The 16,354-nt window shown below is 43.0% G+C and overlaps 1 protein-coding gene across 1 annotated transcript in view; it reads left to right on the top strand.

The window, feature by feature from the left end:
* Positions 1-510: 510 nt before the first annotated feature.
* NTAQ1 (N-terminal glutamine amidase 1) overlaps positions 511-16,354 on the top strand; it is a 31,625-nt gene continuing 15,781 nt past the window's right edge. The window contains exons 1-3 of the mRNA XM_016187148.2: positions 511-738; positions 8,559-8,658; positions 10,796-10,846. Coding sequence (XP_016042634.1) covers positions 650-738; positions 8,559-8,658; positions 10,796-10,846 — 240 coding nt within the window. The 5' untranslated portion in view covers positions 511-649. The remainder of the gene's footprint in view (positions 739-8,558; positions 8,659-10,795; positions 10,847-16,354) is intronic.

Below are 16,354 nucleotides of genomic sequence, written 5' to 3'. Positions count from 1 at the left end.
GGTACTTTGGGCTCAAAGTGCTTAATTAAGCTTTGATGACAGGAATTTCTCCTTTTATATCTAGTTTCTTCTTTCCATCTAGTCTTTCCTTTCTCTAGTTCTTCAGCTGATAATCCCTTCACCAGGGAATGGGGAAGGATCTTAGTTTGCGGTGGGAGAATTATGAAGTGCCTTTCAGAGGGATGAGACACCAAGCCCACCCATCGCGGGGAAGACTCCTAGCCAAGCTCTCGCTGCGCCCTAAGGGAATCTGAGCCTGGGGTTGGAGCGCAGCCTCATCCTAAATCTGAGGGCGGTGCCGCCCCAGGCTCCACCCACCAGCTCGGGTCCCGCCCACCGCTGACGCACACCTTCCTGCGCCGAGGTCAGTCCAGTGGGAATTGGCGCCCTTCGCTCCGCCCAGGCCCCGCCCACCGGAACTCACTTCCGGGCTCAGGACGGAGACCGGGACCGGGAGTGCTCCCCCCTCCGGAACTTGTACATTCTCTTAGCTGGTCGCACGCACCGCCCTGGACCGCCCACCCCGTCTCAGTCTCCACCCCTGGGGACCTGCATCCGCTGGCCGGGGCTCCTCCCCCTCTCTCCCCCCAAAATCCCGCGCCGCTCACGGTTCCCCTGAGACTGGACTTCCTGCCAGGGCCAGCCCGCAATGGAAGGGGATGTCCCGGCCGCCACAGCTGCCTGCTACCAGCCGGCCAGCCTCCCGCGGGACGCCTGTGTCTACAACAGCTGCTACTGGTGAGCGCGGGGTGCTCCGACCTGCCAGGTCACGTGTCGAGGGCCTGGCCTCTGCACTGGGTGCTCAGACCAGGCTGCCTGGTCACGTGTCATGGGCCTCGTCTCTGCTCTAAGGTGCCCCGGTCACGTGTCATGGGAGGCGCCTCACCACTGCCCAAGGTGGTCTGCGGCCTGGGTGCATGGACAATGTGCCATGGGTGGGCTTTCCTTCAGGGAGGCTAGAAGTCTTTACTTTCTTGGTGAAGCACGGACTTGGTGGATGGTATGAGGGAGGGCGAGATTTGTCTGGACTGGTAGGGTCCCTGGTACACTTCTTACTCTTACCTCTTCCTTTCTTTATAGTTTTTTTTTTCCTTTCCCACCAGAATGCTGTTCAACTCTGGCTTACAGTGGTGCTAGGGATAGAACCTGGGACCTCAGAGCCTCAGGCATGACAATCCTTTGCATAACTATTATGCTGTTTTCCTGGCCCAAAATGTTTATATTTATCTTTATATTTATTTTAATCAATGTTTTGTGTTTTGTTGTTAATGTTGAGAGACAGACCAACACCTGTTACGTAATGGTGCCAGAAATCAAACCTGAGTCGCTTCCTCCATCGCAGACTCCCTCTTCTGAGCTGCCACTTAGACACTTCCTTTTTTAAAATTTTATTATTATTATTATTATTATTATTATTATTATTTTTCCAGAGCACTGTTCAGCTCTGGCTTATGGTGGTGTGAGGGATTGAACCTGGGGCTTTGGAGCCTCAGGCATTAGAGTCTCTTTGCATAACTATTATGCTATTTACTCCCACCCCTTTTAAAAAATGTATTTATTTTATTTATTTATTTTTTTCCATTGTTGTAGTTATTGATGTCGTCGTAGTTGGATAGGACAGAGAGAAATGGAGAGAAGAGTTTGGGAAGACAGAGGGGGAGAGAAAGACAGACACCTGCAGACTTGCTTCATAGCTTGGGAAGCAACTCCCCTGCAGGTGAGGAGCCTGGGGTTCAAACCGAGATCCTTCTGCCAGTCCTTGCACTTTGTGCCACGTGCGCTTAACCCGCTGCGCTACTGGCCCGACCCCCATAATTTATTTATTATTGGATAAAGGTAGAGGCAATTGAGAGTGGAGGAGATAGGGAGAGAGACCGAGACACCTGCATCCCTGCTTGTGAAGCTTTCCCCCTGCAGGTGGAGACCAGTGGCTTGAACCTGGGTCCTTGAGCACTGTAATGTGTACACTTAACCAGGTGAGCCACCACCTGACCCCAATATATCTTTTTTTTTTTAAAAGATTTTATTATTTATTTATAGAATAGAAGCAGAGAGAAATCTAAGGGGAAGGGAGATAGGGAAAGAGAAAGAGACATCTACAACCCACTTCATCTCTTGGAGAGCTTTCCCCCTGCAGGGTGGGTAGCAGGGGCTTGAATCAGGATCCTTGTACACAGTAATGTGTGTGCTCAACCAGGTGTACCACCACCACCTGGCCCAAGATTTCTATATTATTCATCTTAATTATTATTTTTTTTCCCCTCCAGGGTTATTGCTGGGGCTTAGTGCCTGCACTACAAATCCACAGCTCCTGGAGGCTTCTTTTTTTTCCCTTTTGTTGCTCTTTTTTTTTAATCGTTGTGATTATTATTATTGTTGTTATTGATGTTGTTGGATAGGACAGAGAGAAATCGAGAGAGGAGGGGAAGACAGAGGGGGGAGAGAAAGACACCTGCAGACCTGCTTCACTGCCTATGAAGTGACCACCCTGCAGGTGTGGAGCCAGGGACTCGAACCAGGATCCTTGGTGCCATGTGCACTTAACCCGCTCTGCTACTGCCTGACTCCCTTAATTAATTTATTTTTATTTACTATATAAGAAGTTAAGAGAAAGAGGAAAGATAAACGGGAAAAGAGAGAAACCTGCAGCACTGCTTCACTGCTCATGAAGCAGCCCCCCTGCAGGTGGGAAGCAAGGACTTGAACATGGGTCCTTATGCATTGCAACTGGTATGCTCAACTGGCCCAAGTTCTATTACTGTTACCTTCATTCTGCTAATGAAAAAACTTACTAGTAGGGACCTGGAGGCATGGTTTAGTGGTGGAGTGTATGCCCTGCATACATGAGACCCTGGGTTTGCTCTCCCACACCACATAAAATAGCAGAGACATGCTCTGTCTTCCTCTCAATAAAAATCAATGAGTACCTGTTTCTTCATCACTAAACAAAACAGACAGCAATAACAAACCAGTAACAGAGGCTTCGTACTTGCCCAGGGTCACATATCTTGCAAGTGATAGTGCTGAGACTGGAGCTGCTGTAACCATGCTCTTAGCTGCTCACAGCATTTCTACCCTGCCTCCACATCAATCCTGTTCTTTCCCCTGGTATCCATTCATTGTTTCATTCACTCATTCAATAAGTATTTATTAGCATTTTCTGTGACACATGGTTTTAGGTACTGGAGACATAACAATGAACAAAAGGAACAAGTTCCATGGTAAGATCTCATAGTTCTTACATTTTGTAAACAAAAATAAGTAAGTCATGTTTGTGTGGAATTACAAGCTGTGAGAAAAAGTAAGTGAGAAATGGTGACTCACAATGCTGTATATTTGGACATTTAAGGAAGGCATTGCTGAGAAGGTGATACATATTTCTTTTTTTTTTTTTTTAGTACATTTTTAAACAATTTTTTAGCATGAGTGTCTTTTTTTAAGTGCTTTTTATTTTTATTGGGGAATTAATGTTTTACATTCAACAGTAAGTACAATAGTTTGTACATGCATAACATTCCTCAGTTTCCCATATAACAATACAACCCCCACTAGGTCCTCTGAATCCTTCCTGGACTTGTATTCTCCCCACACACCCACCCACCCTAGAGTCTTTTACTTTGGTGCGATACGCCAATTCTATTTCAGGTTCTACTTGTGTTTTCTTTTCTGATCTTGTTTTTCAACTTCTGCCTGAGAGTGAGATCATCCCATATTCATCCTTCTGTTTCTGACTTATTTCACTCAACATGATTTTTTCAAGGTTCATCCAAGATTGGCTGAAAACGGTGAAGTCACCATTTTTTTACAGCTGAGTAGTATTCCATTGTGTATATATACCACAACTTGCTCAGCCACTCATCTGTTGTTGGACACCTGGGTTGCTTCCAGGTTTTGGCTATAACAAATTGCGCTGCTAAGTACATATGTGCACACAGATGTTTTTGGATGGATATGTTGGGTTCCTTAGGATGTATCCCCAGGAGAGGAATTGCACGCTCATAGGGTAGGTCCATTTCTAGCCTTCTGAGAGTTCTCCAGACTATTCTCCACAGAGGTTGGACCAATTGACATTCCCACCAGCAGTGTAGGAGGGTTCCTTTGACCCCACAACCTCTCCAGCATTTGCTGCTGTTCCCTTTTCTGATGTATGACATTCTCACAGGAGTGAAGTGGTATCTCGTTGTTGTCTTTATTTGTATTTCTCTGACAATAAGAGACTTGGAACATTTTTTCACGTGTTTCTCAGCCTTTTGGATCTCTTCTGTGGTGAATATTCTGTCCAAGTCCTCCCCCCATTTTTGGATGGGGTTATTTATTGTTTTGTTGTTGAGTTTGGCAAGCTCTTTATATATGTTGGTTATTAAACTCTTGTCTGATGTATGGCATGTAAAGATCTTCTCCCATTTTGTGAGGGGTCTTTTGGTTTGGGTAGTGGTTTCTTTTGCTGTGAAGAAGCTTTTTAATTTGATGTAGTCCCATAGGTTTATACTTGCCTTAGTCTTCTTTGTAATTGGATTCGTTTCATTGAAGATGTCTTTAAAATTTATGCAGAAAAGAGTTCTGCCAATATTTTCCTCTAAGTATCTGATAGTTTGTGGTCTAACATCCAAGTCCTTGATCCACTTGGAGTTTACTTTTGTATTTGGTGAAATACAGTGGTTCAGTTTCATTCTTCTGCATGTTTCAACCCATTGTTTCCAACACCATTTGTTGAAGAAACTCTGCTTTCCCCATTTAATAGTCTGAGCCCCTTTGTCAAAGATTAGATGTCCATAGGTGTGGGGCTCTAAAGTACATTTTTTAAAACATTTTTTATTATATTTATTTTCCTTTTTGTTGCCTTTGTTGTTTTATTGTTGTTGTTATTGATGTAGTCATTGTTAGGACAGAGAGAAATGGAGAGAGGAGGGGAAGACAGAAAGGGGGAGAGAAAGAGAGACACCTGCAGACCTGCTTCAACACTTGTGAATCGACTCCCCTGAAGGTGGGGAGCTGGGGGTTTGAACTGGGATCTTTATGTCAGTCCTTGGGCTTTGTGCCACCTGCAGTGGATTACAAGTGGAGGGACAGAGGTACAGGCGACAGACCACATCCTACTTACAGCAGGCCCTCCAGGATCTGGTTTCTTTGTGTTCCTCCAACCTCAGTTTGAATCTGCTTTCTGTGCTTTATCTCAGAGTTTTGTCAATTTTGATTCTAATAAAATTTCTTTTTTTGCAGAGCCGGGGCTTTTACAAGTGTGATTTTACTACTTTGGGCCATTTTTGTTTGTTTGTTTGTTTTTGTTAAGTTAAACAGAGAAGGAAAGGGCAGGGAGAGGGAGATGAGGAAGGAGAAGAAGTAGGGTGACATACTACAGCTGTGGGGCTTCCGCTGCTTACATAGCACTTCCTGTGTGATCAAACTTGGGCTGAGTGTGACGAGACAGGCTGAGCTTTCTCTCTGACCTTCTTAGGACATTTTGAACCTGCTGGTTCTTTAATATGGGGAGCAGTCCTGTGCTTGGTGGGTTATGTATCAGCCTTCCTAACCTTGACCCATGATGTCTGTAGTACCTCCCCCCAAGTTGTGGCAGTTAAAAATGACTATAGGAGGCTGGCAGAATAGCTCATTTGGATAATGCAAGCCCAACTCCCACTGCCTTGGAGGGAGTTTTTGTGCTGTGGTCTTTTCCCTCTCTAGTTTCATTTCCAGCTTTGAATATACTAGAATGATGTTCTGTTGTCTTATCTCTCTCTCATGAGATAAATAAAATACTGTTTTTAAAAAGAATGTGTGTGGCTGGGGAAGTGGCACAGTGCATAAAATGGGTAAAAATAAAACCACATGCATGAGGTCCTTAGCTTGAGCCCAGGCATTGTATATACCAGAGTGCTGCTCTAGTCTCTTTCCTCCTTTCTTTCTCATAAATAAATGAAGATAATGAGAAAGGAGAGAGTGTATTTCCATAGTAGTGTGACAGTTCTCAATGCCATTTGTACCTTGCTTCATTTTCTGGTAGCATGGTGGAGGTGACTGGGAGCTAAGCTTTGGCAGACAGTTGTATGTGTGAACAGTGTTGGTGTAGCTCACATTGAACAGAGGTGCCCTGTGATTCACTAGGAAAAGACAGAAACCTGGAGGCTCAACTGTGTGGGCTGACAGCAGTGACTGCTTACCTGTGTGTGGAAATGTGATTGTGGCTACCAGCACAGTTCAGTTTAATGTCATGGGCATCATTTTACAGAGCCAATTCTGACATCTGCTTCACATAGCAAATGTCCTGTTATATAGAAGAGAGATTCATCTGAGATAGAGGAAGAGAGAAAGATGAATTTCAGTTTTGTATAAGAAAGAACACTTTCCTTCTCTCCCTTCCCCCTCTCTCCTTCCCTCTCTTCCCTTTCTTCACCACTCTGGGCTTTTTCAGGTAGGAGTGAGTGGCCTGGGAGATGGCAAAGTGAAAAAGCTTTTGATTGTCAAGCATGAGGTCCTAAGTTTGGTCCCTGGGAGTGCATTTTTCAGGGTGATGTTGTGGTGTTCTCGCTTAATCTGTCTTTTTCGAAAACTCCTTATTAATAAATAACCATCCCCCCCCCGTCCCCCCCAAAAAAGAGCAAGACAGAGGCAAAGAGAAACCACAAATCATAGAACTGAAGCTTTATTCAGTGTGATGGTGCTTGGGCTTGAACCTGGGTTGTGCACATAGCAAAGCAGTGTACTACCTAAGTGAACTATTTTGCTAGTTCAAGAGAAAACTTTGTCTTGGTCAGAACCTTCTTCATCTGGAGGAGCTCCCTCTAGAGGAATTGTTAAGACATGCCACATAACTGCCCTGATGGCTCCCAGCTTGGAGCCATCCCACTGAAAATACCATCCTACCCCATTCCTAAGAGGAGTAGGGAAACAGTTATGATTGATTGAATGTTTATTTATTTATTTATTTATATTTTTAAATATATATTTAAAATATTTATTTATTCCCTTTTGTTGCCCTTGTTATTTTATTGTTGTAATTATTATTGTTGTCGTTGTTGGATAGGACAGAGAGAAGTGGAGAGAGAAGGGGAAGACAGAGAGGGGAAGAGAAAGACACCTGCAGACCTGCTTCACCGATTGTGAAGCAACTTCTCTGCAGGTGGGGAGCCGGGCTCTAACCGGGATCCTTAGGCCAGTCCTAGCGCTTTGCGTCTGCGCTACTGCCCAATCCCTGAATGTTTATAACATAGTGTTGTGTCCATTTTTCCCCCCTCCAGGGTTATCTCTGGGGCTTGATGCCTGCTCCACGAGTCCACTGCTCCCAGAGGCCATTTTTTCCCCATTTTGTTGCCCTTGTTGTTGCCTTTATTGTTATTGTTGTGATTGCTGTTGGATAGGACAGAAGGGTAGAGAAAGACATCTGCAGACCTTCAGACCTGCTTCACTGCCTTTGAAGTGTTTCACTGCCTGTGAAGTGACCCCCCTGCAATGGGGATCCTTAAGCCGGTCCTTGAGCTTCGTGCCATGTGCGCTTAATGCACTGCACTACCGCCGGGCTCCCGATTGTGTCCATTTTATAAATAGAGATAAGTGACCACTTAGATAAGAAAAATGTTCAAAACTTCCTCATTGTAAGTGGTGGTAGCTGAATTGGAATTCTGGCTGTAGCTCAAATCTCTGGATCCAAGACTTACGAGTACTGACCGCATTTTATCAGTTGACTGCATTTTATCATTTTATCAGTGAAAATGCTGGGCTGGGGGTAATGCATTGTAGGTTGGGTAAACAGCTTACTGGGGCTGTTTTAGAGGCTTCAGATGTTGATCATTTATTTTACATCAGATTTTTTTTTTTTTTTTTTTGCGTTTAGGGTTATTGCTGGGGCTTGGTGCCTACACTATAAATCCACTGCTCCTGGAGGCCGTTTTTCCCTTTTTTTTTTTTAATTTCTTTATTGGGGAATTAATGTTTTACATTCAACAGTAAATACAATAGTTTGTACATGCATAGCATTCCCCAGTTTCCCATATGACAATACAACCCCCACTAGGTCCTCTGTCATCCTTCTTGGACCTGTATTCTACCCCCCACCCACCCACCCCAGAGTCTTTTACTTTGTTGTGATACGCCAATTCCATTTCAGGTTCTATTTTTTTTTTCTTCTGTTCTTGTTTTTCAACTTCTGCCTGAGAGTGAGATCATCCCATATTCATCCTTCTGTTCCTTTTTTTTTTTTTTTTTGCCCTTGTTGTTACCCTTGTTGTCGTTATTATTGTTGCCATTGCTGCTGTTGTTGCTGGATAGGACAGAGAGAAATCGAGAGAGGTAGGGGAGAGAATGACAGATACTTGCAGACCTGCTTCACCGCCTGTGAAGGGACCTCCCTGCAAGTGGGGAGCTGAGGGCTCAAACCGAGATCCTTGTGCCAGTCCTTGTCTTTGTGCCATGTGCACTTAACCCGCTGTGCTACCGCCCAACCCCCCCCCCCCCGTGGTGTTTTTAAAAACTCCTTGCTTTTTTATGTTATTCCTCTTGTTCAAATTTGAGACACAGTATTTTTATTGCTTAATTATATTAATTAAAAGGTTATTTTATTTTAGTGAAGAAAATATTTGGAAGTTGTGTGAATACATCAAAACCCACGACCAGTATCCTTTAGAAGAATGCTTTGCAGTCTTCATATCTAATGAGAGGAAGATGGTAAGTCTGTGTGTGACTGCCAAGAAAGAAGGGCTGGGTTGACTGCATAGTGAGTATGTAAGAGTTCAGTGAAGTGCCAGAGCAGTGTACAGCTCAGGCTGTGGTGTGGGGAACAGAGCCCGTGGCTTTGAAGTTTCAGGCCTGAAAGTCACTTGCATAACTGTTAATGCTGTCTCCCCCTGCCTTATAACAGTGTTCCTAAAATATACATAAGATACAGGAACATTTTAACACTTGATTTTAGAAGAGTTAGCCTATTACTTATGGGTAAGGAAATTAGAGGTTGTTCTATTTCCAGATTAAATCCCTTTTCTCCTTTTGTCACCAGGTTTTTTTTTTTTTTTTTTTTTTTTTTTTCTTCTACCAGGAAGATAGACTACATGTGCTGAATGAAGCTTTTTCCTCCGCAGTGCCTTGGGCACCAGGAGATGGAACCGAGTTGGTAAAGCAGATGCCTCCTCAGTGAGCTTCACTGGCCTTAAGCCCCCTCCCTGCCTCTTTTTTTTTTTTTTGCCTCCAGGGTTATTGCTGGCGTTCAGTGTCTACTGCTCCTGGAGGCTTTTCCCCCTTTTGTTGCCCTTGTTTTATTGTCATTGTGGTTATTATTGTTATTAATGTTGTTGTTGGATAGGACAGAGAAATGGAGAGAGGAGGGGAAGGCAGAGGGGGAGAGAAAGATAGACACCTGCAGACCTGCTTCATTGATTGTGAAGTGACCCCCACCCCCGCAGGTGGGGAGCCGGGGGCTTGAACTGGGATGCCTAAGCTGGTCCTTGTGCTTCACTCAATGTGCGCTTAACCCGCTGCTCTACACCTGACCCCCATTAAGCCCCTTTTCTTTAGACAGTGAGTTAGGGTTTTCAGAACTGCTTAAGGAGTGAGGGAGATAGCATAATGGTTATGCAAAAATACTTTCATACCTGATACTCCACAAAAGTCCAGGTTCAATCTCTACCATCACCATAAGCCAGAGCTGAGTAGTACTTTGGTAAAAACAAGCAAACAAACAAAACAACTACTTAGATTAGAGCTTCTTGGCAGGCTCAGGTTTGAGGTAAAGGTTTTGTTGTCTCTGGAGTTTAAATAGACTATAGTAAGTTTATATAAAGTATTAATAAAGTAACCCTTCACTTTTTCAAAAGCTCTGTACTTTCAAAAGATCTGTAAGTGATGTTCAAAAGCATCACTTCATTTGATTCTAGTGGGAATGGTTGTGAAGTCGACAAAGTTCAGACAATTGTTTTTATTTTATAGATGAGGAAATTGAGACTCAGGAAGGTCCCATGAATAATTAAATGAAAAAGCAAGACTTGAACTTGCCTACCTTCTCTAAAGATCATCAGTTAATTCATTTTGCTCTTGTGAAGGATAGTTGGGATTTTGGATTTTCTTCTTCTTCTTTTTTTTTTTTTTAAAGATTTTATTTATTTATTCATGAGAAAGATAGGAGGAGAGAGAGAACCAGACATCACTCTGGTACATGTGCTGCTCGGTACTGAACCCAGGACCTCATGTTGAGAGTCCACTGCCTCATCCACTGCACTACCTCCCAGACCATGGAATATATATATATATACACATATATACAGAGAGAGAGAGAGACAGACAGAGAGAGAGAGAGGGAGAGAGAGACACACACACACACAACATATACACACAAAGAGGCAGAGGAGAGGTGGGGAGGGAGGAAAGAAAAAGGGAAGAGACTTAACAGCACCAAAGCTTCCTCTAGTGTGGTGGGAATCAGACTTGTGTATGGGTTGCACTCCTGGCAAAGCAGTACATTATCCACGTAAGCTATTTGCTGGCCCTGTTTCTGTTTTTGATAGAAGCTAGAAGACAGGTTGAGGGAAGAGCAGGGAAGAGAGAGACTGAGGAGAGATACCTGCAGCACTGTTCCACTGTTCATGAAACCTCTTTCTCAGGTAGAGATCAGGGGCTTGAATCTGGTACCGTGCACTTTACTGGGTGTGCCACCACCTGATCTCTGGATTTGTCTTTCACTCTTTTTAACTTTGATTCTTGGTTGCTGTAAAATACTTAAAAGATGTGTGTATATATGAACACTTATTGCTTTAATGCTTTTAATAGTGGTATAGTTGAAGTTATGGCTTATGATATTTATTGCATTTTATAGATACCCATCTGGAAACAACAGGCAAGACTTGGCGATGGACCTGTGGTCTGGGTAAGAGATGCAATACAGAGAGCTTCTGATGTATTATTACTTGTACCTGCTGAGTGATTTTTTTTTAAAGATTTTATTTATTTATTCATGAGAAAGATAGGAAGAGAGAGAGAAAGAACCAGACATCACTCTGGTACATGTGCTGCTGGGGATTGAACTCAAAACCTCACAGTGCTTTATCTAATGCGCCACCTCCCAGACCACTTGAGTGATCTTCAGTTTCTGTAAAGTGGAATTGATAGGGTAATAGAAAAAGGCTGGACAATTATTTATAAATTGACTTTTTGAGGAAAGATGTCCTTTGTTCTAAGCTTGAAGGACTTACAGGCATGTTTTTACTAATTTAGAAATTTATATAGAAATGATTTTAAAAGGTCCAGGAGGCAGCCATGATTACCTAAACTTTTATCCATTTAACTAGTATTGGAAAGAACTTTAGCACTGCCCGCTTATCCATTAGAATTATCTGAAGATGGGAGTTGGGCGGTAGCGCAGCAGGTTAAGTGCATGTAGCACAAAGCGCAAGGACCGGCGTAAGGATCTCAGTTCGAGCCCCTGGCTCCCCACCTGCAGGGGAATCGTTTCACAGGTGGTGAAACACGTCTGCAGGTGTCTATCTTCCTCTCCCTCTCTGTCTTTCCCATCTCTCTCCTTTCTCTCTGTCCTAACAATGACGACATCAACAACAATAACTACAACAACAATGAAAATCAACAAGGGCAACAAAAGGGAAAAATAAGAAAAAAAAATCTAAAAAAAAAAAAAAAAGAATTATCTGAAGACTAGGGCTGGAAAGATAGGTCACCGGGAAGGGTGCATACTTGCCATGTGTGCAATACAGGTTTGAGTACCAGTATCACAATGAGTGGTGTCATGGCATAGCATGAAGTTCCAGTGCTGTGATGTCTCCCTTTTCTCTCCCCCTTCCTTTCCTTTTTTTTTTTTAAGGTTTATTAGTTGGGGGTGGGGGGGCGCAGAGGAGCCTGAGCAGCGCTCTGACACTGATACTCTGTTGCTTATAATCTGGAGGTTAAACATGGGACCTCATGTTACCACTGTGCTACCCCCTAGGTTACACTGACTATCTGAATGAAAAAGTGATTGATCAGTGGACTCAGCTCTGCAGGGAAAGAGAAAAAAAAGTTATCTGGGGGCTGTTAGAGGTAGTTTTCTCGAGGCCAGGCAGTAGTGCATCTGATTAAGTGCACAGTACAGTGAACAAGGACTGAGGTCCGTGGTACCCGTCCCCTCCCCCCTCCAAAGGGGGGAAAACCTCATGAGTAATGAAGCAGAACTGCAGGTGTCTCTGTTTCTTTCCTTAATTATCTTAATTTATTGGTTAGAGACAGTCGGAAATTGAGAGGGAAGAGGTAGATAGAGGAGACAGATATACCTGCAGACCAGGTTCACTTATGAAACTTCCTCCCCCCTGCAGGTGGGGACAGGGGTGTCAAATCTGGGTCTTTTTGCATTGTAACATGTGCTTAACCAGGTGTGACACTACTTGGCCTGCTCTCTGTCTCTTTTTCTATCTCCCTCTCCCCTCTCAATTTCTCTTATTTCTGTCCAACAATAAATAAATAAAAATATTAAAAAAAATGACAGTTTTCTGGTCAGGGATTAGTGCTCTCAGAAAGCTCTTCAAGAACATGACTGCATTTGAAAAAAAAAAAAAGACCTACTGTAGCTTCTTTGTCCTTTCAGCTCAGAAAGTGCAAGGTGAGTAGCTCAAGGTCATTTAGCAGATTACTAATATGACTGGTCTTTTAAATTATATATTTGTGTGTCACTTTAACCTGCCTCTTTGGCGAAGGGAATTCTTTATGCTGCATATGAAAATAAAAGTAAAACTTCAGTTAGTATGATCATGTAAGAAATGTCTAATATCTGGTACATTTTTTTTTTTTTTTTAAACCAACGCACTGCTCAGCTATGGTTTATGATGGTGTGGGGAGATTGAACCTGGGACTTTGGAGCCTCAGGAATGAGAGTCTTTTTTGGGATAACCATTATGCTATCTGCCCTCTAAAATAAGTTATCATTTGAATTGGTATCATTCACTTATCTGTCTTATTTATTGAGTGCCTATTTTATGCTAGACACAGACAAGACTAAAATTCCTGACTTTGCAGTTGTAAAGCTGATATTTTCCCTTCCTCTGAACACCAGTGGATCTAATATAAGCCCTACAGTGTTGGGGATAGGACTTTTGGCTCAGAGTCAGGGACTTTGTTTAAGAGAGATGCAGACAGAGAGAGACACAGAGAGAAATATCAGAGCACTGCTCAGCTCTGGCTTATGGTGGTGTGGGGGATGGAACCTGGGACTTTGGAGCCTCAGGCTTGAGAGTCTGTTTGCATAACCATTATGCTGTCAGGTACTCTGATGTTAAAATCCAGTTTTCCTGTTGATGAACTAGACATGTTATTTATTCTTTCTTTTAAAAAAATTTTTATTTATAAAAAGGAAACACTGTCAAAAACTGTGAGATAAGAGGGGTACAGTTCCACACAATTCCCACCACCAGAACTCCATATCCCATCCCCTCCCTTGATAGCTTTCCTATTCTTTAACCCTCCCTCTGGGAGTATGGACCCAGGGTCATTGTGGGATGTAGAAGGTGGAAGGTCTGGCTTCTGTAATTGCTTCCCTGCTGAACATGGGCATTGACAGGTGGATCCATACTCCCAGCCTGTCTCTCTCTTTCCCTAGTGGGGTGGGGTCCTGGGGAATCAGCTCCAGGACACATTGGTGGGGTTGTCTGTCCAGGGAAGTCTGGTTGGCATCATGCTAGCATCTGGAACCTGGTGGCTGAAAGGAGTTAACATATGGCTGAAAAGAGAGTTAACATATAAAGCCAAGGAAGTTGTTGACTAATCATGAACCTAAAGGCTGGAGTAGTGCAGATGAAGAGTGGGGGGAGGGAAGCTCTCCATTTTGTAGATAGGTAGTAGGCATATTTTAGTTATATTCCAAAGGGCCTGTGGCTATACTAGTTTGTTTTGTTTTGTTTTTCCCTGAGCTTCAAATCTGATATGAAAGTAGATCCTAGTTATTTATTTACTGTCTGGGGAGATGTCATGGCTGGAAAAAGGACCAGAAAGCTGGATCATGGAAGAGAGTAGCTCCCAAATATGGGAAGGTGGTATAAATATTGTTGACTGTAAACCCCACTGATTTGATGTGATCTGAGGCCCATATTCAGCTTAGGAGCCTATGTGACCTTTGCATCCCTGTAGATTTGAGCTCACGTTCTGTGGTCACGAGTAAGAACGTTCCAAGCTGTCCCAATTTCATGACCCGTCTTCCTCAGGTGGAACATAGAGTATGTTGTCCAGCCTCCCTTTGGAGAATGGAACATTCTCTGATGTTGATCCACGTTGATGGCAACGTCCTATGTGGGTCCACAAAGGGGTCTATTGTGTTGTTCCTGATAGAGATGACCGGTAACAATGGAAAGAGGGATTTATTTGAGGTCTAGGCCCAATCTGTCTGTTTGGGAATCTCAGGACTCCCTGACTAGGGCCCCAGCTGATGGGGTGGCCTGATAGTGACTATAGAGTCTTTGTTAAAGTATGCCAATCTCTTGTCCTTATTCAACTTTTGCAGTCCTTACTTTGATAAGGTTATCTTGGAGTGACTGAGGGAAATATAATCGGAAGCAGGTGAGGAGGGTATTTAGGTCTAAGTAGATAATATTTCATTAGGATCTTTGTGATGTCTTTTTAGATCTTTCTACTTGCTTGCTGCATATACTGACTCACTGCAGACTGTTGTGTACTTTTGCTTTCAGGTATATATTTTGCCCTAATTTATGGATATGAACATATGCCCTATCTCATGGGACCTGGTCTATATATAGGTTTTGGGACTTTGATAGAAAGTGCACTACCTGAAATAGAATTAGAGGATCCTGTGAAAGGAAAGGTCTTACCTGAGTAATGGGGCTGAAGGTTTGAGATTCTACGCCTGATGTCCTGGACACAGTCTGAAGTTCATGAAGCATGCTTTGGTGGTACTCGTTGCATTGATTGGGTTGGGATCAGCAGATGCAATATCATTTGATATGAATTGAGAGAAGCATGCAGGAAAGTGAGCCCCACCCTAGAGGTTCCAGGACTGGGGGAAATATGGGCTCTATAGAGGAAGCAGGAGGTTCCTGCTGGCTTAGAGTTTAAGAAGGCAATAGATAGTTATTGCTGTAATCAAATTATTTGGTGATTGAGTTAACTTTGAAAATCCCTTTATCAGGATTTGCTGCATCATATGCAACATCACCATAATTTATGTCCTTTGACATTATTTGTATATAGCTGTGTCTTATAGAGTAATTCCACTATTACCTTCTGTTCTCCCTGGTCTAAGCTTTTAAGAGAGTCAACATTTCAAAGACTCAACCTGTGGTCAGTGCATTAAAAAGTTTGAGACATTCAATCAGTTTTCCCCCTCTCATAAAATAGTGATTTATATGACTAGAAGTTAATAGGAGGGTATATAAACACCATTCCCACCACCAAAAGACTGTCTCATCTTTCACCCCCCTCCCCCCATGAAGCTGAACATCCACCCTCACCCTCAACTTAGAGATTTTTACTTTGGTGCCATACTCCAAACTCAGTCAAATCCTGCTTTGAGTTTCCCTTTCTGTTCTTCTTTCTCAACTTCTGTTTGAGTGAGATAATTACGTATTCGTCTTTGTCTTTCTGACTTAGCTTACTTAATTCCTTCTAGCTCCATTCAAGATGGGTCAGAGAAGGTGAGTTCATTGTTCTTCATAGCTGCGTAGCATTCCATTGTGTATATATATCACAGCTTTCTCAGCCATTCATCTGTTGTGGGGCACCTGGGTTGCTTCCAAGTTTTAGCTATTATGAATTGTGCTGCTGTCAACATAGGTGTATGCATGTCTTTTTGGTTGGGTGTTATGGAATCCTTGGGGTATGTTCCTAGGAGAGAAATGACTGGGTCATATGGAAGATACATGTCTAGTCTTTTGAGAGTTCTCCAGACTGCTCTTCACAGAGGTTGGACCAATTTTCATTCCCACCAGCAGTGCAGAAGGGTTCCTTTGTTCTCACAGCCTCTCCAGCATTTGTTGCTGTCCTTTTTGATGTATGCCATTCTCACAGGGGTGCGGTAGTATCTCAATGTTGCCTTTATTTGCATTTCTCTGACAATCAGCAATCTGGAGCAACTTTTCATGTGTTTGTTAGCCTTTTGGATCTCTTCTGTAGTGAATATTCTGTTCATATCTTCTGCCCATTTTTGGATGGGGTCATTTGCTTTTTTGTTGCTAAGTTTGCTGAGCTCTTTGTATAAATTTGGTTATTAGTCTCTTGTCTGATGTATGGCATGTGAAGATCTCCCATTCTGTGAGGGGTCTCTTTGTGTGATGGTTTCTTTGGTTGTGCAGAAGCTTTTCAATTTGATGTAGTCCTATTGATTTGTTTTTATTTTAGTCTTTCTTGCAATTTGATTTGTATCATCAAAGATGTCCTTGAGGTTTAG

The sequence above is a fragment of the Erinaceus europaeus genome, chromosome 1 (genome assembly GCF_950295315.1).
Source record: "Erinaceus europaeus chromosome 1, mEriEur2.1, whole genome shotgun sequence".
In the NCBI taxonomy this organism is placed as follows: domain Eukaryota; kingdom Metazoa; phylum Chordata; class Mammalia; order Eulipotyphla; family Erinaceidae; genus Erinaceus; species Erinaceus europaeus.
This window is presented reverse-complemented; position numbering and strand designations above follow the sequence as displayed.